General features: G+C 48.7%; 1 protein-coding gene across 6 annotated transcripts in view; it reads right to left on the bottom strand.

Moving 5' to 3' along the window:
• The window catches only part of ITSN1 (intersectin 1), a 237,667-nt gene that overhangs the window by 2,155 nt on the left and 208,355 nt on the right, over positions 1-27,157 (bottom strand). For 4 of the 6 annotated variants that reach the window (XM_045284834.1, XM_004696955.4, XM_045284836.1 and 1 more), the window contains 7 exons: positions 26,144-26,242; positions 16,555-16,722; positions 12,434-12,646; positions 11,032-11,153; positions 9,815-9,897; positions 9,481-9,564; positions 8,930-9,103 (listed from right to left, as the gene is read on the bottom strand). In XM_045284834.1, the coding sequence (XP_045140769.1) occupies positions 8,930-9,103; positions 9,481-9,564; positions 9,815-9,897; positions 11,032-11,153; positions 12,434-12,646; positions 16,555-16,722; positions 26,144-26,242 (943 nt within the window). Of the gene's footprint in view, positions 1-8,929; positions 9,104-9,480; positions 9,565-9,814; positions 9,898-11,031; positions 11,154-12,433; positions 12,647-16,554; positions 16,723-26,143; positions 26,243-27,157 lie in introns of those variants that run through there. The other 2 variants (XM_045284835.1, XM_045284837.1) reach the window with 2 other exon arrangements.

Raw genomic sequence — 27,157 nt, 5'->3', positions numbered from 1 at the left:
GGGGCTGAGACGATGGAGCATGAGTTTTCAGTAGAGCAGAAGCGAGGATGAAGGAGAGCCCAGCGTGAGGCTGAGCCTGTGGCCTGGGGCTTTCAAGGTGCCTGCTCCAGTGGCCCTGCACAGGGCTGTAACTGCCCTCAGAGGGACCACGAAGCGGTGTCTTGTCAGCCCCCAACCTACATCGGACGTGAACATTTAGAAAACTGCCTAGAAGGAAAGCTCTTAGAGGCTAAAATTGGACAGCAATTTCTCTCCAAAGTTTTCATGGCAGGATGTGATGTGCTGTCAGACCCACCCTTTCTAGAAGAATCAAGGATGACAAGCTAGGGCCTGTCCTCAGGGTGCCCAGGGACACACCAGAGAGCAGACCCAGGGCATGGAAGAGGAGGTGAGCAGGGTGCTGAACAGCCCTGGCTCAGCGTGTTCCAAGGAGTGTCAGTGTTGTGGAATGATTCCGTCCCGTCCCCCCAGGAGATAGGCCAAAGCCCTGAAGTCCTCTCCCCCATGCCTGTGAGTGTGACCTGGTTTGCAAATGAGGTGACCATGTGGTCATGACGTTAACATGAGGCCATACACAGACGGGGTCCTGTTCTCGTCCTATCAAACCAGAGGTCTCAAGGGTGAAGACAGATGGCATCTAACTCACTGCCAGCGAGTCAATTCTGACTCGCAGGGCCCCTCTTGAGGAGGGACTGTCCCTGTGGGTTTCTGAGACTAGACATTTTTACGAGAGTGGAAAACCTCATCTTTCTCCCACGAGTAGCTGGTGGTTTCGAACGGCTGACCTTGATGTCAGCAGCCCAATGTATAACCCACGAGATGCCACTAGGGCATCTCAAAGCCAAGGTATGCCTAGAGATGCCCGGGGCCTCTCTACCAGAAGGTGGACGAGACGAGGAAGGAGCTTTTCCAGGACAGAGAGAGAGCCCTTGGTTCTGGCAGCAGCCTGGATTTGGACTCCAGGCCTGTATGGCAGTGAGAGCGTAGATCCCTGTTCTTTAAAGCTGTCTGCTCTGCAGTATTTTGTTATGGCAACCCATGGAGAGGAGACAGTCCGTAAGTAATATATGCAAACATGTTGAGAAAATTACATGCAAATAAACCTCCAGGGCATTCATTCCTTTGCTTCCTAATTCAACAGTTGCTTGTTAGAGATTTACTATGGACCAGTGAGGCAGTTACTTAATTGTGCCAACCTGGCTGATAAACACATGTGGGGTTAACTGAAAGTCGGAGGGAATAAATGGCTCGGTGAGCCTCGCCTTTCTAGTTCTCAGGTCTCTTGCTTTCTGATGGTCGCACCAGGGTGCAGCTGCCTTAGTTCCCTGCTTCAGCTGGCAAGGCTCACTTCCTGCAAGACATCCCCAAGGAGAAGCCACATGGACCTGCCCCGATGCAGCCCTGGGTGCTGGGGCAGCTGTGTGGAGACCCATGCCAGCGCTTAGATGCTTACACGTTCACTAACTCAGCTTTCCTCCTGTAGTCAGCATCTTTGCATCTGTTTTGTGAGATGGAGGAGGACTTTGTGGATTAGTGTTGGACATATGGGCTAATGGGTTAATGTTGGACTTGTAGGCTTGGGCAGCACTGGGTTGGGATGTTTACTTGATGTGCACTTAACCTTTATATAAAACTCTCTCTTATACATGAGGATTTCTGTGGATTTGTCTCTCTAAAGTACCCAGACTAATACAACCAGGAACTCATGTATTGGAAGTAATAGCCTTGTTTCATGTTTCTCATATATATCTTTGGGAATTCTTTGTATCGGGAAATAATGAACCAGGTCCAATAGGGTCTCCCAACCCCAGGTCAAGTCCACATAGATCCTATTGCTCTAGCCTTACACGGAAACGGGGTCTTTTCAAATGTCATCAAGTTAAGATGAGGCCTTACTGGATTAGAGAAGAGGGAAGTGTGAACCTAGAGACATGGATACACAGAGGGAAGATGGGCAGTGAAGACAGATGCAGAGATCAGAGTTCTGTTGCCACAAACCAAGGGACACCGAGGATCGCCAACAATGACCACGGGAAGCTACCAGGCGCGAGGAAAGAATGTGGCTCTGCCTGCCCCTGGTTTCAGGCTTTTAGGGGATGTAGTCACTGCCATTGAGTTGATTCTGACTCCCAGCAACCCTAGGACAGGGTAGAACTGTCCCTGTGGGTTTCCCAGACTGTAACTATTTATGAGCGTAGAAAAGCCTCATCTTTTTCCCAATAAGCTGGTGGTTTTGAACTTCTGACTTTGTGTTTAGCAGCCCAATACAGAACCACCACAGCACCAGGGAACCATCGGGGTACCACCGGGGCTTAGATAAGCAGAGCGTTGGATTCAATGAAGAAGAACATGGCATCAGGATAGGAGGGAGGCTTAACAGTGTCACATGCAGATGGCACAACCTTGTTTACTGAAAGGGAGGACTTGAAGCACTTGCTGATGAAGCTCAAGGACCGCCGCTTTCAGTATCGATTACACCTCACTGAAAAGAAAACCACAATCCTCACAACTGGATCAATAACGAACTAAATGGAGAAAAGATTGAAGCTGTCAAGGATTTTGCCTTGCTTGGCTCCACAATCAGTGCTCGTGGAAACATCAGTCAAGAGGTCAAATGACACATCGCCTTAGGTCAATCTGCTGCACAAGACCTCTTTAAAGTGTTGAAAAGCAAGGCTGTTACGTTGATGACTAAGGTGCACATGACCCCAGCCATGGTGTTTGCAGACGTCCTGTGGGTGTGAAAGACACAGAATCAGGAAGACTGAAGAAGCACGGATGCATTTGAAGTCTGGTGCTATGGAAGAATATTGAAAGTACCGTGGACTGCCAAAAGAACAAGCAAAGCTGTCTTGAAAGAAGTATAGCCAGAATGTTCCTTAGAGGCAACAATGGTGAGATGTACCTCAGGTACTTGACATGTTGTCAGCAGAGACCAGTCGGCCGAGAAGGCCATCATGCTTGGTAAATTGGAGGGTCCGTGCAAAAGAGGAAGGCCCTGGACAAGATGTATTGGCATAGTGGTTGCAGCAATGGGCTTAAACACGAGAACAATCGTGAGGCGGCTGCAGGACTGGGCAGTGTCTCATTCTGTTGTTCGCCAGGCTGTCAGGAGTCAGAATCAACTCAAAGGCAGGTTTCAGGTGGGCTGCTAACCTTATGGAAACTACTCTGTGGGAGAAAGATGAGGCTTGGGCCTCCCCTGAAGGGTTGACAGTCTCACAGACCACAGGGGACGTCCTACCACGTCATGTCGGGTCACTAATAGCAGAATCGACTCATCACAGCGAGGGCCTCCAGAACTAAGGTCACATGTCTGTTCTAAGGCAGTCCACGAAGTACACCACCGTTCAGTCGATTCCTACTGAACCAAAGCTTAAGTTCTGAACACCAAGTCTGTAGAGGCTTACCGTTTATAGTAATCGTCCTAGATCCATTTTTTTAGATTGTTAAAGGATCATTTTATCGAGGGGGTGCAATTATATGTCAATCATTGCAATTGGTTCCCCCTTCCTCCCTGCCTCTCTCCACCTTCCCCCTACCCTCCTGGAATTGATACTCTCATTCCTGTTCCTGGATTCTGTGTGCCATGAGCTCTTATCTTTTATCTGTGCCTGCGCACATGCTTCAGTCTAGCCTGCAGTGAAAGGCAGGAGTGGGGTCATGATAGTGGAGGTGAGGAAGCCTCAAGGAACCAGAGGAATAGTGTGTATTTCATCAATCCTATACTGCATCCTGGTTGACTCATCCCCTCCTTGTGACCCTTCTGTGAGGGGATGTCCCATGGTCTACAGATGGGTTTTGGGTCTCTTCTTCAACCCTCCTCGTTCTCAGCAATATTTTTGTTTGTTTGTGGTCTTCGGATGTCTGATACCTGATCCAGTTGATGATCACACAGGCTGGTGTGTCTCTTCCATGTGGGCTTGAAGTTTCTCTGCTAGATGGCTGCTTGTTTAACTTCAAGCCTTTAAGACCTCAGATGCTATATCTATTGATAGCCAGGCACCATCTGCATTCCTAGATCCATTTTTGAATCTCCACACAGATTCGGTTTCTATTACATTCTTTTTGACCAGTAACCTGTGATATGAATGGTGAATAGCCTTGCCCTCAGGTAGTGTGTATTAGAAACTATATTACTGCCATTGTCCTAGCCAGTCCAATCCTTAGGGACTTGCCTGGGTATGCCCTTGATGGAAGTTGGTGTGCTGGGACCCTGTTGGTCCTGGGTGCCTTGGTTGGGGGGCCTGACCTTATCTTGTGAGCTCTTCTATCTAGCGTAGGGTACTTATCTCAGTCATGGTCCCATTCCCATTTCTGTAGTACCACTTGAAACTGTGATGTATTGATTGACCGCCAATCATGCCTATCCTATTTAAATAGCTGATTATAAGACCTTGGGTGCCATTATAGCCACATGCTATGGCTCTCCCTCACCCTTTATCTTGTCTTTGTCCTGTTGAAGGTTTCAGAAATGTGTCTCTAAATTATATTCCAATCTGGGGGCTCTTCTGTCCCTTACAGCACCACTCATCGATTAGAGTTTAACTTCTGAGGATCGAGGAAGGTTGCACTCGGGCAGAATGTGTTTGAGTACTGTGACTATCCTGGCCAGCGGAGAGAGGGGCAGTCTCAACCTCAGGGATTTACCTGATGGAAATTGGGGCGCTAGGGCCCCCTGGTCGTGAGTCATATCCTGACTGCCTTGGTAGGAGGGTCCTGAACCAATCTTGTAAGCTTTTCTAATCTTCAATAGTGTACCTCTCCCAGTCATGGTCCCTTTTTGTCCCACCTGTCCCTGTGATGAATGGATCCACCACCAATCATGATTGTATGGTGAATTCCCTTTGTTTCCCTTGCTCTCTAATGTAATTGTTGTCTTAGAGCTTAATTTCTAAGCAATAGGCTTTGGGGGAACTACAGTTTAAAATGGTCAAGGATTTCATCCTCCTTGGAGCCACAATCAATGCTCATGGATGCAAGTTGTCATGAAATCAAGTGACACGTTGCATTGGGCAAATCAGCTGCACAAGACGCCGTGTGCGTTTCGAAGAGCAAAGACATTACGTTGAGGACTAAGGTGACCTGACTCAATGACGTCAGAGGCATGTGAGAGTCAGACAGTGAACAAGACAGACCACCGGAGAACTGACACATTTGAATTGTGATGCCGAAGAAGAAGAGTAACAGTGCCATGAACCACCGGCGAACAAACAGCTCCATCCCCGGAGAAGGACAGCCAGGATGCTTCCTGCAAGAGAAGAGGGTGAGACCTGTCTCGTGTGCTTTAAACATGTTACCAGGAGCAGCGATCAGACCCTGGTAAAGGGGAGGGGGCGGTGAAAAAGAGGAAGACCACACAGGAGAGAGACGCAAAGGCTGCAACGATGGGCTCAGACAACAGGGTGAGCATGGTGCAGTGTTGGGTGGGGTTGCTGTGAGCTGGACCGAGCTCAGTGGCGTCTGACGGCAGTGACATACAGTGGGCGCCCCGGCTCCATCCTCGTCGATTCAGCCTCCACTGGTTCCTTCTCACCATTGATTGGCAAGGTACAAAGGGGCTGCCGGCGACCATGACGAATAGGTCTGCTGCCAATCACGATGCTGTGACAGTTTCCTTTGTGTTCTGTGTCCTGTGTCAGCAGCTGCGTGACTGAGAGTCCTTGGAGGCCATCGTGGTCTCTGCTGATGGCCTCCCTCATGCCCAGAGATATGTTTCTCTCATCTTTGTCCTGTCTCAGCCTTCCTACCAGGGCCGCTATGACACATATTAAAACCCAGGCTTTCTGGGCTGACACAGAGAGCACCCCTTGAGGAGGCCTCAAGCTGCTCCCTCCCTGCGGTGCCTAGACTCGAACTCTTCACGGAGCTGACAGCCTCGTCTTTCTCCTGGTCGGTGTGAGTCGCTGACCTGGGGACGAGTGGCTCAACTTGTACCCACGACCCCACTCAGGCTCCTTTGAAGGCACTCAGTCCCGGGTAATTTATTATTTCAGCCCTAGATTATCATCGTAAGACCTAAGTTTAATTTGCCCCAACTTGCATTTCATAGAAATAATCTCTGATGTCAGAACAATCATGGGCGTTACCAATCATACTTTAGAGGGAGTTGTAGGGTGTCATGACACTGTATCAGTAAAGAGAAATCTAACCCCCAAACTCCACTAATTGGCCTAGAAGCTGACAACATGACCACCATTAAGAACAGTGGTGAAGAACCACCAGAAACTGGGAGTCATGCTGCTCTGGGTTCAAGGCCACGCTCTAACATTAAACCAGTTGTGTGATTGACTTGGCGTCATGCCAGACCTACACTATCATTCATAAGAGTAATAAACACAACAGCCACTAGAGGGTGGACAGGTGTTTACTTGGGAGAAGGGGAGGATAATATTCTACGAGAGAGAAGAGGAGTGGAGGAGGCAGGACAAGCTATTAAGCTGTTCCAAAAGTAGTTTGAATTGTGGAATGCAAAATCGATGATCTGAAATGTTAGCCCCACCTAATTCACAGCAAAACATTAAAAATAGGCATTGCTGTGATGCTGGAAACGATGCTACTGGTATTTCAAATAGCAGCAGGGCCACTAACAAACCACATTCCATTGGCTAATTTTCAAAGCAGATTGCCAGTCCTTCCATCCTAGTCTGTCTTCGTCTGGAAGCTCTGCTGAAACCTACCCACTATGAGTGGCCCTCTGCTATTTGAAATACCAGTGGCATCGCTTCCAGCATCACAGCCACACATAAGCCACCGCAGTCGGACAAACTGTGGTGCTAGGGTGAGGGTCCTAACATGAATTGCACTCAAAAAAAGACTAATTATAACCAATTTTATAATTATTAATCATGCCCAGGTGGAACCTGCACATAGAGCAAGAGACCATGTGTGAACAGAAAGAGGGATACTGTATGGTTTAAAATCAGGAAAGGTGTGTGTCAGGGTTGTATCCTCTCACCACACTTATTCAATCTGTATGCTGAGCAAATCATCTGAGAACCTGGATTCATTGAAGAAGAACACAGCTTCAGGATTGGAGGAAGCCTCATTAACAGCTTGTCTATGCAGATGGCCCAAGATTACAACCTTTAGGATGGATTATAACAACGTAAAGGAGACACAAATCCTCACAACTGAGCTCACACCATCATGATGACAGTAGAAAAGATGACGTTGTCAAGAATGTCAATTTACTTGGATCCACAATCAACACCCTTGAAAGCTGCAGTCAAGAAACCAAACCACATATCACATTGGGCCAAGCTGCTACAGACGGGCTCTTTAAAGTGGTTTAAAACTTCAAAACATCACCTAGGAGATGAAAGGGCCCCTGACCCAAGCATGGTATTTTCAATCACCCCGTATGCATGCCGATTCCTCAGGATGACAAAAGAATCGATGCCTTTGGGAAGGTGTGCTGTTGTGCAAATTAAACTTTAAGGTCAGTGGACGTTACCTAAAGGCACTGGCCCTCAATCAGGCGGCCCTCATCCAATCAGTTGAAGGCCTTGCCAGTACAAACCGCAGCTTCTGGGAGGAAAAAAGAAGGGAATTCTGTCTCAAACCCGGTCTCGTAACTCAGACATTCTGCCTGAGTGTCCCATCAAAGTCCGGGTATTTTAGATTTTCCAGTCTTTACAACCACATAACGGATTTATTAAAGCAAACCAAATATCTATCTATCTGTCTAGCACAGCTAGAGATCCAGGTGGATAGAGCTGGGCCAACTCCAACTGATGGCAACGTTCCGGACCACAGCACGGAAGGTTGCTCTGCATCATCCTCACGATTGCCAGCAGGTGCCAGCCCATCCTTGTAGCTTGTGTGCCGGTCTGTATCACCAAGGGTCATCTCGCTTCTGTTGGCCCACCAAGCAAGGTGTCCTCCTCTAGCCAACCATTTCTTCCAATGAACTCGTTCAAAGCAAGAGAGCCAGACCAGATTCTGTTGTGACCCGTACAGTTGTCATAGACCAATATGTGGAAGTAGAGCCCAATGCCTTCCTTCTTAGCCTGTCTGTAAGTCTAGATGCAATATCTCTACCATGAGTGGTAGAGATGGTGCTATCAGCTACAGGGTTTCTAGCACCATAGCACTACGTAAGCATCCACAGCGCACATCCTGCTCTGGAAACCCTAAGGGCAGTTATATACTCTGCCCTATAAAGAGCTCTCATTGTATAGGGTTACACATGGTGTAAGGTCAATGGCGGGGACCCACCAGCCATTCCACAGGAGAAAGATGAGGTTATAGACTCCTCTAAAGATTTACAGTCCCGGACACCCACAGGGGCAGTTCTGCCCAGTCCTATAGGGCCGCTATGAGTCAGCATTAACTCAATGGCAGTGGGTATGAATATGTACGTATTAGAATTGACAGCATGCAACAGCATGAGTCCAGGTATGTATGTAAATATAATCTAGTGGTTCCAGAACAAAGGCTGTAAGGAACCCTGGTTACATAGTGGTTACGAGCTGGGCCAAGATCTAAGAGATGAGCTGTTCAAATCCACCAGCTGCTCCGAAGGAGAAAGACGGGGCTTCCTACTGCTGTCAAAGCTACAGCCTGTGACACTTACAGAATAGTCCCCCTGTCCTGTCAGGACACGGCGGGTGGGCATTGCCTCGAGGACCGTGAGTAAGAATGAGCTATGGTGACGTTGTGGAGCTCCGTGGCCCCAGGCAACCCCGTTCTTGGAAAGTATACCAGGGCTGCCTTTGCTCAGTGGGCTGACAGCAGCCTAGGCACGGCCCATTCAGTCCACATGCTTCCACATTCCTCCAGCATCCACAGAGGCCTCCCGCGGGGCATCGGAGCATCCTCTGTGCCAGGCTCCTCTCTTGGGAGGGAGGCCCAGGGACTTCTCCGAGCAGAGAACTTACACCTGGAGGACCCAGGGGCTGAGCGGGGGCGCGCGCTCTGCACTCACCGTCGGGGGAGAACTGGTCCCTCTCAAAGACCGTGACGCAGAGCACTTCCTGCTCCAGGTCTCGGATGAAGAACTGGCAGTTGGAATTCCACTTGGGGTTGAGCGTGTCCTGGATGGTCTTGGTGATGTGGCACTGGGAGCCCATGGTCACCTCGCAGTATGGGTTACTCTTTCCTGGGGTGAACAGAGCCGGCTGGACTCCTGCCTGCCCAAGGGCCCTCCGGAGTGCAGGTGCCCGCCAGGGCTCAGGGCCGCTTCCCCACCTGCCCTCCCCTGCTGTGCCGAAGGGGCACGTAGGCCAAGAGCAAATCATGGCAGCCCGGCCTTCCCTGCCCCCCGCCCTTTTTCTTAGCTGTCTCCTGTGTCACGTCCACTGTCAAACGGCAGCCACTGGGAAGTCAGTGGCAAACGAGATGGGAAAGGATAAAAACCTGGGGGCTTCCCAGGGGTGCTAGGAAAACCCTCGCGGGCAGGAAATGTGTGACGACGGGGCGAGCAGTTCCCTGTGCCACCAGGTGGGGGCGGTGCCGCAGTGCTTCCCGGGGCCTCACCGTGCGACCGGCAGGGCTTCAGCTCGATGCCTTCCACCACGTTCACCATCAGCCGTCCGATCCCGGTTGCCCTTTGGGAGCGGACTGTGGTGGCAGGGAAAACAACAGCAAGTGTTCCGTTTGCCCTTGGAGGCCTTGCCCGTCCGTAAGAATAGTCCACCCCACTCCCCGCCCTCGTTCCGCTCTTGCCCCCTTGCCCCTGGGACCTGCCTTCTCAGCACCCCCACCTCCCGCCGCCCCTTGCAGCCCCGCTCAGGCGGGGCAGCTCCCAGCTCTGCGGCTGCAGTCCCACCCGGCGACCCTCGTGCCCAGCTTCGCCGGAGCAATCCCTTACCGAGGTACGCCTTCTCGCGTTTCTTTTTCTCCGTCTCGATGTAGAGTTCAGAAGCAGCTTTGATTTTCTGCACCCAGGCCGTCCTTAGGAAGGAAAAGCGGACGCTGCCAAACAGAACTCGGATCAAGGCTCCGTCTGGCCACGCTCCCTATGCGCCCTTTCAGGGAAAGGAACGCTCATTTGATGCCACGGGATGCTGATAAGGATTCCTACCACGGATCAGAAAGGCACGAAGGGCGTTTTCATCAAGGCACCCAAGACCTGTGTTTATGCCTCTGTGGAAGAAAACCTCTTGGAAACGCTGATTGGGCAGACCTACCGGCCCACACACCTCTTCTTCCCTTGTTGAGAACTATCCAATATTTACCTCAGCCAATAATAACGACGGGGGCTCCTTCTTGTAGAATCACCAAATGAAAAGGCAGGAAGCCATTTCCCGGGTACCAGTACCAGTACAGCTTGAGCTGGTTCCGAGTCCGCGGGGCCCGCTGTGTGTCAGGGGCTGAGTGTTCTGTAGCTGACTGCCAGGCCTTTATCCTGAGGCACTTGAGCCTCCAACCTGTTAGCCGCTGAACGTGTTAACCGTTTGCACCACCCAGTGACTGCATTCCCAGCTAGGGAACGACGTTAGGCAAAAATCAAGCACACACTGTGAGGAACACTTAAACAAGGAGCATTTCTCCTTTTCTGAGGATCGAGTGCCCATCAAATCGGGCCAATCTTTATTTAATTTGGGTTTGGTACTAATGCCTGTGCCACATGCACCCATCAGAAAAATCATCCGTTTCATTTGGATCCAAGACTGAGTCTAGAATGCCCAAGCAGGTGAGGCAGGTGGAGAGTTTGGGGTTCAGTTGTGGGGATCAAGTCCCAAATTGCTTCCCTACAGCTCCTGCCATCTGGGAAGCCTTGGTGTCCTGAGGTCCCGCGTCACCTCCAAGAATGCTGAAACTTTATCAAGAAGATTCTCAAGCAAAATCCATTTCAATTTCTTTTATTTTGTTAAAAAAGAAAAAAGGCATGTCACATGTCAAAGAAGCCTATTGAAGAAAGTGTTGTGATTTCTGCCAGAGACGATGGCCTGGCCACTGGGAGCTTCGGGGTGTCGACTGATCAGCGGCCCCACCTGTGTCCTACCCACACATGAAGGAAGGGCAGGGGAGCGAGGGGGAGGGAGGCACCCCGGATCTCAGAGGTGGACAGGTGGCAAGTCTCACCTTTCATTGATGCTTTCTGCCCGGAGGGTGTAGACTCGGTCGATGTGGGAAATGTGAAAGATGGGCTCATCTCCAGAAGGGTCGGTGGGCAATTTTACTAGAACCTCATTGAGGAAAATCGGCTGAAAAAGAACGCACAGGTGTTACAACACTAGACCAATGACACTAGACGGTGCGTCTGCACGGGTGCTCCAGTGAACTAGTCTGTGTGCAGGTATGGACATGTCTTCCAGGAAGTGAAGTCAAACTGTACGTTCCCTGCTAATTAGACTGCATTTGCATGTGTTCCCATAAACAGACTGAAGGGATATATGGGTGTACGTGCATACACACGTGTGTACTCCATTAAGCTAGATATGTACATGTATTTCCCTAAACTACACCAAGGTAGACTATACATGGATAGCTAAACTGAGGGGGGGGGGGCGTTCTAGTACACTACACTGAAATAATCGTGTTACTATCGAACGGCATCTATTTCGAGCAGTAACTGTGGATTAGTTCCCCCTCCGTCTTGCAGGGGGTCTCCGTCCAGCAGACCGAGAGCTGAGTGATCTGTGGCTCCCGGACATTCCTTCCGGCTGAAAAGGATTCCTGGGCAGCAGACCGGCTCCATCAACGGTATGCCCGAGTCCACAGTTCTAGTGAGGCTCTGCCCAAATATGCTGCTCTCTTCTCCCCCCAACATAAAGGTAGCTGCTGCTTCAGAGAACTGTGCCTGTAAAGAAACGCCCCCACACGGACACATGTAGAGAAACCAGACCCTGTGACACAGAGACACACAGACACAGCCAGGCACGTATGAGAGACCCACAGAAGCAGTGTGGGGATGTCCTCTCCACCTTGACTGTTGAGCTTGGCTCTTGCTAGAGAGGGTGAGGGGTCCAGATGTTGCCCCAGTACCCTGAGCAGTTTGGGGCTGTTCAATGCCGTGCACCTCGACCACGGAGCTGACGGGCACCTGCCTCTCCTGCACATTAGGCCAGGGCCTCTACAGGCCCGGCCCGCTTGCCCTTGTCCTGCCCCAGGGGCCACAGCAGCCATCTGGCCAGTCATACACATCCCAGCCATCCAGTGGAGCACCACTCCTTTTGGACCTCATGCAGACACCCTCCACGTCAGTGGTCCCACATCCTGGGTCACCCCCTCTGCCTTTTCCTCCTCAGTCCAGTCCCCCAAAAGACGCAAACCAAGCCAATTGCTGGCTGCCATCTTTGGGAAGCAGACTGCCTGATCTTCCTTCCCAGTGCCTCTGGGTTGGCACAAACGCCAGCTACTCAATTAGTAGACAAGGGTGTAATCACTGGTGTCCCTGCTAAAACCCTGACACCCTTTGGCTTTTTTTTTTTTTCTCCTCCCCGAACACACGGACCCTGGTACGGCCCTCTCGAATCCAACTTACTGTTTTGTACATTTTATACTGCAGGTTAGATTTGGGGCTGAAGACCTTGTCGGTGCCGGAAGACCCGAGGGGCTTTATGATTTGGGTGAGCAGGAGGAAGTCGTTGAAGAGGAAGCCGTACAGCTCCTTGTTGCTCTTGGCTTTGTAGAGTTTCCCACTGTGCAGAAACTTGCGAGGCCCCAAGCAATTGGTCACTGAATTGAACACAAGTTGCTGAGGAAGGAAAACAAAACCCAAAAAGAGACGATGAAGGGCGGCAGGTCGTGTGTGTGTGTGTGTGTGTGTGTGTGTGTGTGTGTGTGTTTTGCATCAGAAAGCAGGGGCTCCATCAGCATCGGAGGCTCAGCCCAGGGCAGTGTCATCCAGGGCTACTTAAGTAAGTCCATCCAAGGCGTGGTTCTGGGGACTGTACGGGTGAAGGTGAGTCCTGTTTAGAATTCCTAAAGCTCTTCACGAGGGGTTTGCTAGGGCCTTCAGCTAACTGGTACTCTTCTTTGCTTCCATTTATTGGGGAAGTAGGCAGCCGGGAGGAAAATATGGGCCCTCTCCCAGCTTGACCAGGGTCTGAAGTGTGCCTGGAGGTGGCCTGGACCAGCTCCCAACAGAAGGCACCCACAGGCTCCAGTCGCCCCTCACAGGTCTGCACAGCAGCAGCGTCTCTCCCCACCCTGGGCCGCCACGGCAGGAGCCCCACCGCCCCATGCACATCGGGAGGCTCAGCCTCTAGCACGTGGCCAACTGCAAGGCCCAGTGGTGCTGCAGGAAAAGCCCCACTGACTAGGTGAGCATTCCGTCTCCCCACCCCACTTGAGTGAAGAAGCTGGATCTTTCCCTGCCCCTTACCCAACCTCAGAGCAGACATTGAGGGTGAGAAGGTGGCGCTAACAGCCCATGAGGCTCTACCATCTTATGCAAGGAGGTTCTGAAGAGGCAGCAGGAACTGAGGCAGAGAAGACCCCCTAAAGCCTTTGACAGAAGGGGGAGAGGCAAAAAGGAAGGAAGGCCACAGCTGAGTACCAGGCAGCATCCAGGCAGGTGGCAGATTCCACCTGCCCGTGCACAAGCCCCCAAGGGGACCCTCCACTCATCAAACTCTGAAGGCTCCCCTCAAGCTACTGAGCTCCACAGACTTGCCTGAGGAGAATGTTTGTGACGGGGTGACGGGCTTTACAGCAGGTGCCCCTCAAGTGGCCACTCTCCTACCGCCAACATTAAAGAAGGAATCAGAGGTGGCAGATCTGTTAGTGGCCAGAAAGAATGGCCACCCACTCTCTTCTACTCTTGGGTACAAGGAGGGAAGAGGGCTCGCTGACCTCCATAGAGCCTCTGAAAGAGGCCCAAAGCCTGAAGTAACACCCCAACCAGAGCCTTCAAAGAATACTCTCCCCCCAACTTGGAGTCAGATAGAAGCCTGAAATCAATCTAGCCCCTTGTTTGCCAAGAGAGTTCAAGTCATCTGAGGACAATGAACCCAGAGAAGGCAAATGTCCCCAGATTCACCCATAGGAAACGGGACACTGTCTAGTCAGGTCCAAAGTTTAAAGACCCTAGGCTGGCCAGGCTTATATTGAATACATGGGCATTGAGGATGGTCGTTACATCTCCCCCAAGAACAATAAATCCATCTTAGAAGTACAGCTAGAATGTTCCTTGTGAGGAAGGATCGGTAGACTTTGGCTCGCTGACTTCGGACACACCGTCAGGAAAGACCAATCTCTAGAAGGGGCTAGCAAGTTTGGTAGAGGGTCAGCAAAATTGAGGGAGACCCTGCATGAGGTGGAGACACGAGAGCCACAACAACGGACTCAAACGAACACCAACAATCGTGAGATGGCAACAAGACTGGGCGATGTAAGGAAGGCTACCATGCGTCTGAGACGAGCGGATGGCAACTCACAACCAGAACACATCGGAGGACAAGGATGCCCACAACAGCAGCACTGACTTGAAACTTCATCCCTGCCGTGTGTCCAGGTCGGGGCCACAATGGTACACAGAGGACAGTAAGGAGAGTAACAGGAGTCCGTGGACCCGCTTTCCAGTAGCGCGAACAGAAATACAAAACGTTGTGCCTAACAGCTAAGAAACACCAATCCAAAAGGAAGAACAACGGTCCGGTTTCAAAAAGGGTATATAAGCCACAACTTCCACACGACGTGAACTCTGTTTTAGGCTTAACATCTTAGCATGAAGCCCCAGGCCTCACGGTGCCCCCTCTGATCGAAGCTCCATGCCAGCAGCTCAGCACTTTGCCCGGGAGAGAGCCAGGGAGGGGGATGCACAGATCCTATGTCTTCAGGATCAAGTTCACGCTCCTGGGAGGGACGCACAGGCCCTTCTCCATCTGGTCTCCACCTGCCTGTGTTCTCTCCTTCATCCACACCCCTCCCTGATTCCCTGCTCATGCGGCGCCCTCCCCAGACGCTCTGCCCCTGCTTTCTTTACTGGAGAGAGAGCTCCATCCTCAACCCCTGGTGTCACCTTTGAGACCCCCCACGTGGCTGCCTCACCTCTTTGCCTGCTCCTGTAGCCTTTGGTATCTAGCTTTGCCTCATCCCTTTCCCACCAGCTCCTCAGCGCCGTGAGCTCCTAGGGAGCGGGAGCCACATCGTGTTGATCCGTGTTGGTGCTGAGTCCATGTTTATTGGAAGGAAGAAAGGAAGGTAGAAATGAGGGAAGGAAGGGTGGGAGGAAGAGTGGACGGGGGAAAGGCTGGAAGGAAGGAATCTGTGGGCAAGTGAATCAGTGAGTCCGGCAGTCAGTGAATGCGCCTAGTGATGGAAGCCACATCGGTGCCCTTAGTTTCCACAAAGCTGCTTCTCTGTCCCGGACGCAGGAGAAGGGCATGAGCATGGGGCGGGGTCAGCGGCCACACACGGTGACTGCTCTGAAACGTGGAAGAATGAAGAACCACAGGCAGAACGGACGAGGAAAACACACCTTCTCCGGGGATCTTGGGAAACTCGAGTGCATGCAGGTGTGTCTGTATGTCCCTGTGGATGTGCCTACAGATGTGTCCAGAGTCAAAGAGCAAGAGAAACCAAGCAACAGAGTGAGGCTAGACCTAAGGTCAGTGACAAGGAGAGAATTAAAGACCAGAGAAGAGACCTCTGAGTGACCCACTCAACAAAAACAAAAACCAAGTGAAAACGTATATTTATGTATATGGATATTTGAGTGAACTGTTTAAAAAGGAAAAGGAAAGTAAAAAATGTATATAGACCAAGAAGAAAATGCACAGGAGGGCTGTGGAAGGTAAGATCACACCAAAGCCAGCTTTAGCCTGAGAAGCTCATTTAAACAGAGTGGCCGTGAGCTCTCATTTTAATGACTCCACGGATACAGGAGACAGGAGACGTGACCCACCCGCGGTGAGAGATCTAATGTGACATTTCTGCAGAAAGCTGGGTCCCAAAAATGAATGACAAATAAACAGCACAGAAGAGATGAACCAGAAAATGTATCTGTCCTAACCTGGGTGTAAGTAGAGGGGGGCGGGAAACTGCTCTGAGATTTTTTTAAACCAATAGTCAACTCACATCCAAGTTTACAATCTCAATCCATGCAACCAGTGTGGTCCAAGCCCCTGCTCCTGATGTCTCCTCGAAGGCGAGTCACCCCTGAGTCACACCTCCTTTCAGCACCACCACTACTTCAGACCCCCCAAGTGCCAAGGAATTGCCGTAAAAGAATTATAATCTCAGTAAAAAGGTATAATACATAAAGAGACAAAGATATTTAATGAGATCTAACATGAAAAAGAGAGAGAGGAAGAAAAGCAGAATCAGACCCAATATAATATGAAAACATTAGGTATTGAGATGATCAGACTCAGAATATTTAAGACGTGGTAACGAGAGGCACGGGCAGTTGAGCAAGAGCCAAGGGACAAGGGGTGGAGGCGTGGATTTGACAAACTAAATAGAACTGTTGTGCACAGAAAATAATTAAAACTTTAAAACTCACTCGATGGATTAAATAACAGATTAGAAGGAGCTGAAGAGAGAATCAATAATAGAATGGAAAAGAGGAAGGTTTATAAGTTTTTCTTTTTCTCGCTTTCAGGCTGATTGCTTACGCCCAGCTGGGAGAAGCCCAAATCCCACCCACCAGCCAGCTACCTCCGACAGGCCTTCGCACTGCACGTGGGCTTGGATCCACTCCAGTCGGTCCGAGTTCTCCTTCTCACGCACTCCTTCGTTCACCTGGGAACACAGCTCTTCGGCCTTCTCCAGGGCGTGTTGTAAGTGGCTGTGGTCGGGGTGGTTTTCAGGTGTGTTTTCCAGGATCTACACAGAGAAAAGAAGACAACTTCCTGGTGCCACCCTTGTCAAAAGTGTTGGAGAGCTTGGGGGTTATTGTCTTAGAGGACCACCCCACTGGGGACAGGACACAGTCTTTTCCTGCTTGACACCCTTGAGAAACCCCAGTTCTGAGCAGCTACCTAGACAATGAACCTGGAGCCCGATGACTACACCCTGTTGGCTCCAGCAGGTGGCCCTGCAAGAGGCCTCTCGTCTTCATGAGCCCAGGTGGCCTCTGAGGCTCCTGCCAGCGTGGCAAAGAATGCTCCAATCCCAGAGGGCCAAGCCCTAACTCTGAGGCCATAAATATCCCCAGGGCAAGATGAGGGACCTGCTCAACAAACTGCCAAAATCTCCCAGTGAACAATGTTGCTGACCCTAAACCGCAAGGATCATGAATGGCATCTATAGCGATAGAGCCAGCATTTATTTATTTATTTTAATTTTCACTCCAATTTACAGAAGAAGAAATTGAATCCAGAGGCAAGGACCAAAACGCAGGTCCCAGTCCCAGTCCCAATTCAATGCTCTTCCCCCACCGCTCATTCACCTGAGGGAATTGACACTGGAATTCCAGTGTTTGGTCCATTAACTCACCAGTTAGGCCTAACCCTAGAGTTGTCCCAGCAGCCTTAGGAAGTGGGCGGACGGTGCTACGTTACATAAGCATACAGCCTGAAGTGCTGAAGAGAGTAGTGGCTAAAGGAAGCGTGGTGGGTGCCCCAAGGATTTATTCTGGAGAAGGGCTCTTGCCTCCATCCATGTTCACTGGGCGCACCTCTTCTCCTCCGGAGCCCTATTATTAGGTGCATGTGAGCAAATGTGCATGTTTCTGCGTAGCCCATCCCACACTGGTGGTTGAGAGTGCCATCGGGAGCCTGACCTCCTGGGGTGAAACCCCTGCTCTGCGATGGACCAGTCTTGTTTGGGGGAGTCGTGTAACACCCTGAGTCTGTCTCCTCATCTGAACCAGGACGATAGTAATGGTATCTTCATTATTAGGTTACATAATGAAATTAAAGTTAACCAAAGTATCTGGCATCTAGACATCGCCCATTACGTGATAGCAATTACCATCAGAGTCTACAAGGGCTTTGAGAGCCCTAAACAGTCAGCACCCTCTCTCCTGGGTGTCAAGAAAGAAAGCCCCTCACTGGCCTTGAGAATGTACCAAGCGAAGGTCAAAGACATGGTACTTAGAGAGGCCTTGTCCACAAGCAAATCATTAAAAGGGGCCTTGCGCTAAATAATCTCTCATCTCAGGGGCATCAGTTGGGCTTTAAGTCTGAAATAGGTACCCACGTTGAGAAAATGCACGTTCTCGGGCCTGGGTGGCCACCTATCAATTTTAAAGTCAACCCTTAGGCTCCCCGGGGAGCTTTGAAAAATCTCAAAGCCTACTTCATCCCAGACCCGATCAGAATGACCTGCAGGTGGGCTCGGGCATCGGCACTGATTAACGCTCTCAGGTGACCCTAATGGGCCGGGAAGTCTGACGACCACTTATCTAGACTGGGAACCCGCACGAGGGGCGTGTGTGAACTGCTCCGTTTGTTTGGGTTCGTTCCAAAAGGAAAGTAGGCTCACTGACTTTTCTCCTTTTAAAAGTGATCTGTGTGCAAGGTGGAAAAAATAGAAAATCCAGAAAGTTGTTAAGAACCTAAGGCACTGATTATCTCCCTATCTGCACACGTTAGTGTACTTCGCTACACACACACAAATTAAAAATAAAAACTGAATTACACTAAACTGTACATTTTTTTACATTGGTGTCCACCTCGCAATGGGTCGGCATTGACTCGAGGGCAGTGTGTTCGGGTTGGGTTTGGGTTTGGGTTCGTGAGTACCCGTTTAGCAAGTGTGTCTCTGATGTTGATTTCCAATTAAACACTAGGGCAGTGATGGAAGTCAGCAGTAGCTGTCAGGTTGGAAGAGAGGAAAGAGTGGATTGAAGGCTTCTTTCAACACTAATTTTTTAACTCAGCCAAAGGACTACAGTGTATTTCGTGGGGTCAGGGAAAACTGAAGAGAGGGCTCACATGGTAGGGAGAATTATTACATGTGACCAAATAAGTAAATACATCTTTTCTCTTAGAGAAGGGAGCTGCCACTATGGAAAGGGAGAGCCCGTTGCTGTGGGGCTGATTCTAACTCCCAGGAAGTCCGTGTGTTGCAGAGCTGAACTGCTCCATAGGCTTCCTTGGCTGCGATCTGTCTGGAAGCCGATTGCCAGGCCTTTGCCCGAGTCCCACTGGATGAGGTACAATGGCCAACACTTAGGCTAGTCATCAAGGGCAAACCATTCGTGCAACCCAAGGGTCTTTTGAAAGGCGGAAGGCTAGAATAAATCTTGTGGTCTTGGATTCGAATAGATGATATTGACGTGAGCCCATGTGTTTTTGAACGCAGATATATTGATCTAAAAAGAAATAGGAGCCCTGACGGTGTCGCGGTTCTCTGTTGGGCTAACCATGAGGTCAGCAGTTCAAAACCACCAGCCGCGCCACAGGAAAAAGATGAGACTTTCTATACTCTTGCTTGTTTTTTGTTTTTTTGTTTTCATAGATACTTGTGTTTAATGTTTTTCATCAATGTTTAGACCTAATACCAGAAAATTTGGATTTAAAAGATTTCATTCTTTTTTTTTAATCGTTTTATTAGGGGCTCATACAACTCTTATCACAATCCATACATACATCAATTGTGCAAAGCACATTTGTACATTCATTGCCCTCGTCATTCTCAAAACATTTCCTCTCCACTTAAGGCCCCCCGCATCAGGTCCTCATTTTTTCCCCTCCCTCCCTGCTGGGGCTAATGACCCTCTTTCTCCCAACAAACTGGGCACAAGCTTTTCAGCTCTGGGCAGTGCTCAGGCAGAACACACAATCGGCCGAGGAGTGGTCCTGTCAACCCCACTGCACCCAGCAGCGCACTGAGTCCTCCCTTCAAGAGGCCTGGATTCAAGGCCACAGCTGAGAATGACTCCCTACAGGCCATCAATGAGGCACAGGAGAGACATCAACCCACTTACTGCAGGGTGACAAACGTGTATCCTGAGCAACCCTTTCCTGTGAGAGATGACTAGCTCAGTCACGAGTCCTGCCAGGAGCAAACCCAGAGTCACGAAATCAAGCATTAGAAATGTTGGATGGTGACCTATTAGGGACTTCCACCTCAACAGCCACCCTGTACCTCTGGCCACGCTAACCCAGTATTGTAGCCAATAGGAGGTCCCAGGATGGGCTGACGTTGCATGACGCCCGAGTACTGAACAGAGAAACAGAAACACTGCAGCCGAGAAAGCAGGGCTTTCTACTCTTATGAAGTTACATTCTTGGGCATCACAGGGGCAGCTATTCGCTGCCCTATGGGATCCCTATGAGTTGGAATGACAGTGGGTAAGTGAGTACTAGATACGTGCACACACGCACACATAGACATATGTACCAGCATGTGTGTAAGAATATACATACTGTTGCAGATTTAATGATGTCTCCCGGGAAGATATCTTGAAGCCCTAACTCCTGCTACCGATGACTATGGCCTTGTTGGGAAATAGGGTCTTTGAAGATGTTATCCGTCACCATGAGGTCAGATTGGAGAAGGATGGTGCTAACCCCAGCTGAGTCCTGTCCTTTAAGGGGGACGAGAGGCACAGAAAAGTGGCCATGGAGCTATGTGGCAGTTGGAGGCAAGGAGTACCTGGCAGCTGAGAGGACACACAAGTCCCTTCTGCTGGAGCCCTGCCAACAGCCGGAAAGCAGACAACCAGCATCTGTGAGCAGTCACGTTCTGTTGCTTTCAGCCACCCCTGCTGCGGCACCTCCTTACGGAAGCCCCAAGGACCAATTGCTGGCTCTACCAGTGGATTCCGTGTCAGAACTATGGCAGAATAGAACAGGGCTCCAGAGGGTTTTCAGTGGCTGTATTTTGTTTTGTTTTGTTTTAAGAATTTAATCACCCAGCCTTTCTTCCAAGATATCTCTTGGGGAGAACTCAATGCCACCCCCACCCCCAACTTTTTATTTAAGATCCCAGCACGTCAACTGTCCCGCCCATAAAGTCCAGGAAATGAATACTCATACACATATGACTGGGTTCTGACATTGAGATGCCTCTGTAACAATAAGTGCTATTACCCCAGTAGCAATAATCACACCTAGTGCCCAGAATCAGCCACTTGTCTGCCAGTTTGTCATACTGTGGTGGCTTGCCACATTGCTGTGATGCTGGAAGCGATGTCACTGGTGTTTCTGACACCAGCAGGGTCACTCTAAGGCTTCAGCAGCGCTTCCAGGCTAAGAACAGACTACAAAGAGGGAATAGGTTGCCCACCTCTAAAGAATTAGCCCCTTAAAAACAATAAATAGCAGCGGAATACTGTCAGATACTGAAAACCTCACGAATCGCAACGGAGCATTGTCAGATCTACTTCCGGGAGATGAGCTCCGGATGCAAGGCACTCAAAGCATGATGGAGAAAGAGCTGCTTCTCAAAGCGGAGCTGAGCATAATGATATGGATGGAGTGAAGCTGTCAAAGCCTTCGTTTGCTGCTGAGGCGCAAGTCGGAATGAGAAGAGACAGCTATGAATATCTACGAACACTGGGCCTTGGAATGTATGAAGGATGACTCCGGGAAACTTGGAAGTCATCAAGAAGGACTGCATAAAGATCGGTGCCCTCGGCACTTTAGAACAAGAATGGACTGCTATTGGCCATTTTGAATTAAACAATCATAGTTTTACTGTGTGGGGAATGACAAATTCAAGAGGAATCATATAACATTTATAATCAAAAAGGAGATTTCTACATCTATCTTGAAGTACAAATTCTGTCTCTGATAGGATAATATCCATGAGAATACACAGAAATCCAGGTAAAACAACTATTATTCAAATTTAGGCACCAACCATGAAAGTTAGTGATGATGAAATTTTTCAGTCTGAAATGGGACAAACATGCAATCAAGATGCATTCTTGTACCTGGCAGCTGAGAGGACACACAAGTCTCTTCTGCTGGAGCCCTGCCAACAGCCTGAAAGCAGACACTGGAATGTAAAAGTTTGAAACTTTTGGTCACTGGAATGTAAAAGTTTGAAACAAAGAGGTAGAAATAGTCCTTAGAAATATGGCCTTGGTCATTCTGTGATGTTCACCTTCCCGACACAAATGCCGTCGACAAAATGGGTGCATAAGCAAATGTGGTAAAGAAAGCTAATGGTACCTGGCTATAAAAAGATATAGCACGTGGGGTCTTAAAGGCTTAAAGATAAACAAGTGGCCATCTAGCTCAGAAGCAACAAAGCCCAAATGGAAGAAGCACACCAACCTGTGTGATCATGAAGTGTCGATGGGATTAGGTATCAGGCATCTAAGACCCAGAACAAAACCATACCCATGGTGAATGGGAGGTGGGGGCATGGAGTGGAGACCCAATCTCCATCTGTAGAATTGGACATCCCCTCACAGAGGGGTCACAGGGAAAAGATAAGTTAGTCAGGGTGCAGTACAGCACCCATGAAACACACAACTTTCCTCTAGTTCTTTGGTGCTTCCTTCCCCACTATCATGACCTCAATGTTACCTTACCAATTGGATTAGACCAGAGCCCGGAACACAGGGAATCCAGGGTAGATAACCACCCCCAGGGCCAACTATGAGAGTAGATATGCCAGAAGGATTAGGGGAGGTGGGGGAAGAAAGGGGGAATCAGTCACAAGGATCAATCTAGAACCCCCTCCCAGGGGGATGAATAATGGAAAAGTGGGTGAGGGATGTCAGAGGACAATGTAAGATATGGAAATAATTATAACTTGTGAGGGAGGGTGGGGGAGGAGGGAAGGGGAAGAAATGGGGAGCTGATATCAGGGGCTTAAGTGGGAAGAGAATGCTTGGAAAATTATGGCAGCATATGTGCAAATGTGCTTGACACACTGGAGGAATATATGGATTGTGATAAAAGATGTAAGAGCCCCCAAGAAAGGTATTTAAAAAAAACAAGAAGAAAGAAATATGGCCTTGGTGATAGAAATAAATTTTGTCATGATCAATGACTTCTTCATCACAAACACCTTTTTCAACAACATAAATGGTGATTATATCCATAATAGTCACTGGATCTCTCCAGATGTAACACACAGAAATGAAATTGACTATGTATATGGGAAGAGACCATAGAGAAGCTCAATATCATCAGCCAAAATATGACCAAGGACTGACTGTGGAATAATTGCTCATATGTAGGATCAGGTTTTGGCTGAATAACATTTAAAACAAGTACACATGAGCTAAAATATGACCTGAAGTATATACCACCTGAATTTCAGGACCATCTCAAGAACAGATTGGACACAATGAACACTAATAACAGAAGACCTGATAACATCAAAGCATCCCGAAGAAAGCAAACGGTCACTAAAAGGCAGGAAAGAGATAAAGGATTAAAGTGGATATCATAGAGATTCTAGAATTGCTCTTGATCACCGAGCAGCTAAAGCAAAAAGAAGAGATGATGAGGTCAAAGAGCTGAACAGAAATTGTCAAAGGGCAGCTCAAGAAGAGAAAGTAAAAGTGAAAAATCTGGAGTTAAAAAACCAAAGAGGAAGAACATACATCAAGCTGAACGAACTGCAGAAAAAATGCAAGCCTTGGGTTACAGTATCAAACGATTCTATCGGCAAAACATTGAGTGATGCAGGAAGCCTGGGAGGAATAGAGTCACTGCACCAAAAAGAAATGGCTGACAGTCAAAGATTTCAAGAGGTAGCATATAATCAAGAACCAATGATACTGAAGATTGAAGTCCTAACTGGACTGAAAGCATTAGCCGAAGACAAGGCTCCAGGAATTGATGGAATACCATTAGAAATGTTTCAACAAGCTGATGAAGCACTGAAAACTCTCAGTCATCTATGCCAAGAAATTTGGAAGACAGCCAGCTGTCCAACGGATTGGAAGAGTCCATATCTGTACCCATTTCAAAGAAAGGTGACCCCTCAGAATTATCAAATAATATCATTAATATCGCATACAAGTAAAATTTTGCTGAAGATAATTCAACAAGGGTCACATCTGTTTATTGACAGGAGTCTCCAGAAGTTCAGGCCAGATTCAGAAGATGTAGAACAAGATAAATCATTGTTAACTTCAGATAAATCCTGATGCAAGGGAGGGAATACCAGAAAAATGTGAACGTGCTACCAGTACTTATACAGAACCCAATGGGAGAATACGCCTGGTCCGGTGTTCCTAACTGGATGCTTTTGACCTAATCTCTATCCAGTTCTTGGGGACTCAGACCGTGTGCTATAGACTCTGTCCTTTGGAGGCACAGAACATCCTTCAGAGGCCACATCAGAAGGATTCGATGTGGAAACCCCACTAAGTGAACTGAGTTTTGCCTCAAACGCACCAGTAGCAGATTTAAGAAACTGACACACTGCATGGGACTTAAGGCTGGAAGCAGATGACTGCTATCCCAAAGCTATGGAAAGTCATCAGACTTTGGTTTGGATGCCTTGTTTTTGAAGGTATCCAATGAAAGGTGGCCTGGAACTACCATATATTTTAATGCCCCCTTTGCTTTCTTATGATACCTGATAGGCATAGTTCTGCCTTAATGAATAAGAGTTATTGTATATTTTGCCCTATCACCAACCACCATGGTTTGTTTAAATAGTGTCCAATCACTTAAGAGTTTAATTTGTACAAGTCAACAATTCATGAATTACCAACCTATACTTGTATAATTTCCTTTCCTCAACAATGTTTTAAATTTGAATCCCTTGGCTAATTATTGACACTATCAATAGAATTACAATATGCCCCATGGGGCTGATTAATAATGGTCTCTATCAAAATGATAATGATTTATCTAAAGTGAATCATAAACATATATAAACCATAGATATATGAATGGATTTGGGGCTCAGACTTAATTCCATCATCAATTTAAGAACAATTCGTTCTAATGACATGGCTCTGCTCAATGATTGCCCTCATGAAGAGATCACTGAAGATAAGGATACTCTTGCAAAGTCTGGTGAAGAAACCAGACGGTGCCCAGCTATCAGAAAGAATGGCATCTGGGGTCCTCAAGGCTTGTCTTCAAGTAAGCTGCCATCTAAGTGAGACGGTCAACTGAGTCCACATGGAAGAAGCACACCAGCCTCTGTGATCCACGGACTGTAAATAATAACATCCAAATCCAAAGGACGGAATGGCATCAGAATTTAAATTGTGAACACCCAGTTTGCACAAAGGCTATAGATAAAAATGGAAGTCCAAAATCCAGTTGCAGGGTCCCTCCGTGAATGAAGCTAATGGAGAATCCCCTCCAACCAGAGTCTAAGACTGTGAATAGCCACGCTATCAGAGAGAGCCCTGCAAAGTCGACCATGCAGGTGTGGTTAGTTGAATTATGGTGCTGGTGAAGAATACTGAAAGTACCGTGAACGGGCAAAAGAACAAACAGATGTCTTGGAAGTAGGACAGCCAGAATGTTCCTTAGGAGTGAGAAAGTTGAAGGTTGTGCATCACTAGGTCTTTGCCTCTGTGTCTCAGTCTGCATGGTCCACTGGTCTCCGAGTTCTTCACCCCAGACCCCAGGCGAGTTGTCTGGGGAACTTGTCTATGGCCCTGCCCTGGTGATACTGAGAAAACAGTCCTTTGCTCGAAAAGGCAAGTGAGAGCTTACATTTCTGTTTCAATTGTGGTCAAACATGTGTAACATTACATTTGCCATTTCAATCATTTGTACGCATACATTTCAACAGTTTAAGCTACGACTCAAATCCCCCAATAGCTTACTTATCCTTCCCTCGCTCCTCAATGATGTTTCCCTCCCATGTGGACTACTATCTTCCAATATATTAATTAATTCATATCCTTTATTAATTAATTAATATCCGTTAAATGTTTTCCATTTGATTTCAGAGCCACCTGTGGCTCTCAAGCGGCGGTTTGCTGACCCCTCTGCTGGCCATTGCTTTATGTCCCTTACACTGCCTTCTTGCCCTGCTCCACCCCCACTCCTGTGACCTCCAAAGTCTATTCCCTTATGAAAGTCTTTATGTTGTTTTTAAAAAACCAAAAAAACCTTTTTTAACACACCAAACTGAAACTCTTTTACGCATGAAGCATGGGCTGCTTATTCCCTGAGGAGTCCTGGCAGGGTAGTGGTTTATGCATTGAGCTGTTTACTCAAAAGGCCAGCAGTTCAAACCCACCAGCTGCTCCACACCAGAAAGGTGAGGCTGTACACCTGCAAAGACCCAAAGTCTCAGAAACCCGCAGGGGCCAGTTCCACTCTGTCCCACCTACAGGGTTGCCATGAGTCCGCCTCAACCATGTGCCCGGTGTCTCTCACTCAGCGCCCTGCTCGCTCTCGGGTCTGGCACTTACGTTTTTAATGATCAGTGGGTATCTTGTCACCCGTTGCATCGGCTTCAGTATGAAGCTAGACAGCGGCATCCCTTTACACCGAGGGTCCATTGCCAGCCTCTGAAACAAGAGATTAGAGACATAGGCTTAGGAAATCTGCAAAGTCCCTCAGGACTGCTGTCCCTTGGGGCCCCCGTTATCTCATTATCTGGATGACAGTTAAGAGTGGGAAGTCCCTGACTAGTTATCCTGATCCAGGGTGAGGGGCCACTTCACAGATGGAGAACCGGAGACACACATAGTGGACTCCTCCTCCCAGGCTCACCCCTGCTCTTCAGATGCCAGAGCCTCAGAGCTGCCATGTGGAGAGGTGCGAGTCTGGATTTACAGAGGACTTTCTTCCAGAGAGCAGCAAGACCTCTGAAACACACCCAGGGGCTAGAAGAAGTACAGGACTACCTATCCAGAAGGAAAAGCTCCCTGCAGGCTCATTGACTAGAGCAGTGTTTCCCAAAACGGAGGGTACTGCCCCCTGGGGGGCACCGGCATGATCCAGTAGGCTGCAAAAGCAGATGCCTACACCTTATCCTGGATTTGGGATACAGTACAACCTTTCCTTGTTGCCAGACAGTTGCTGAGAGGAGCCATGGTGGTGTAGTGGGTTACGAGTTGGGCTGCTAACTGCAAAGTCAGCAGCTCTGCAGGAGAAAGAGGAAGTTTTCTGCTCCTATAAAGATTTGCAGGCTCAAACACCAAAAATAGACTTTGGGGCCAGGGCTTGGCGCCCCATCAGACTCAACTGGAAAACACTCTTAAAGGCCAACAAACAGTCTTTAAACTAACTACAAGCTTTTCTTTCTTGTTCTTGTGATTTGTTTTGTTTTTTGTCATTAGCTTGTTGGTGTTGTTGCTGTTGTTTTGTTTTCTTTTGTTGCTTGGCTTTGCTCTGTCTAGTTTTTGTGCATGTTATTATCTCTGCAGGTCTGTCTAAATAAGATAGGCTGGATGAACAATCTGGAGGAGAAAACAACAGGA

The sequence above is a fragment of the Echinops telfairi genome, unplaced genomic scaffold (assembly GCF_000313985.2).
Source record: "Echinops telfairi isolate 266 unplaced genomic scaffold, ASM31398v2 ScPeMD7_7469;HRSCAF=8507_0, whole genome shotgun sequence".
In the NCBI taxonomy this organism is placed as follows: Eukaryota; Metazoa; Chordata; class Mammalia; order Afrosoricida; family Tenrecidae; genus Echinops; species Echinops telfairi.
This window is presented reverse-complemented; position numbering and strand designations above follow the sequence as displayed.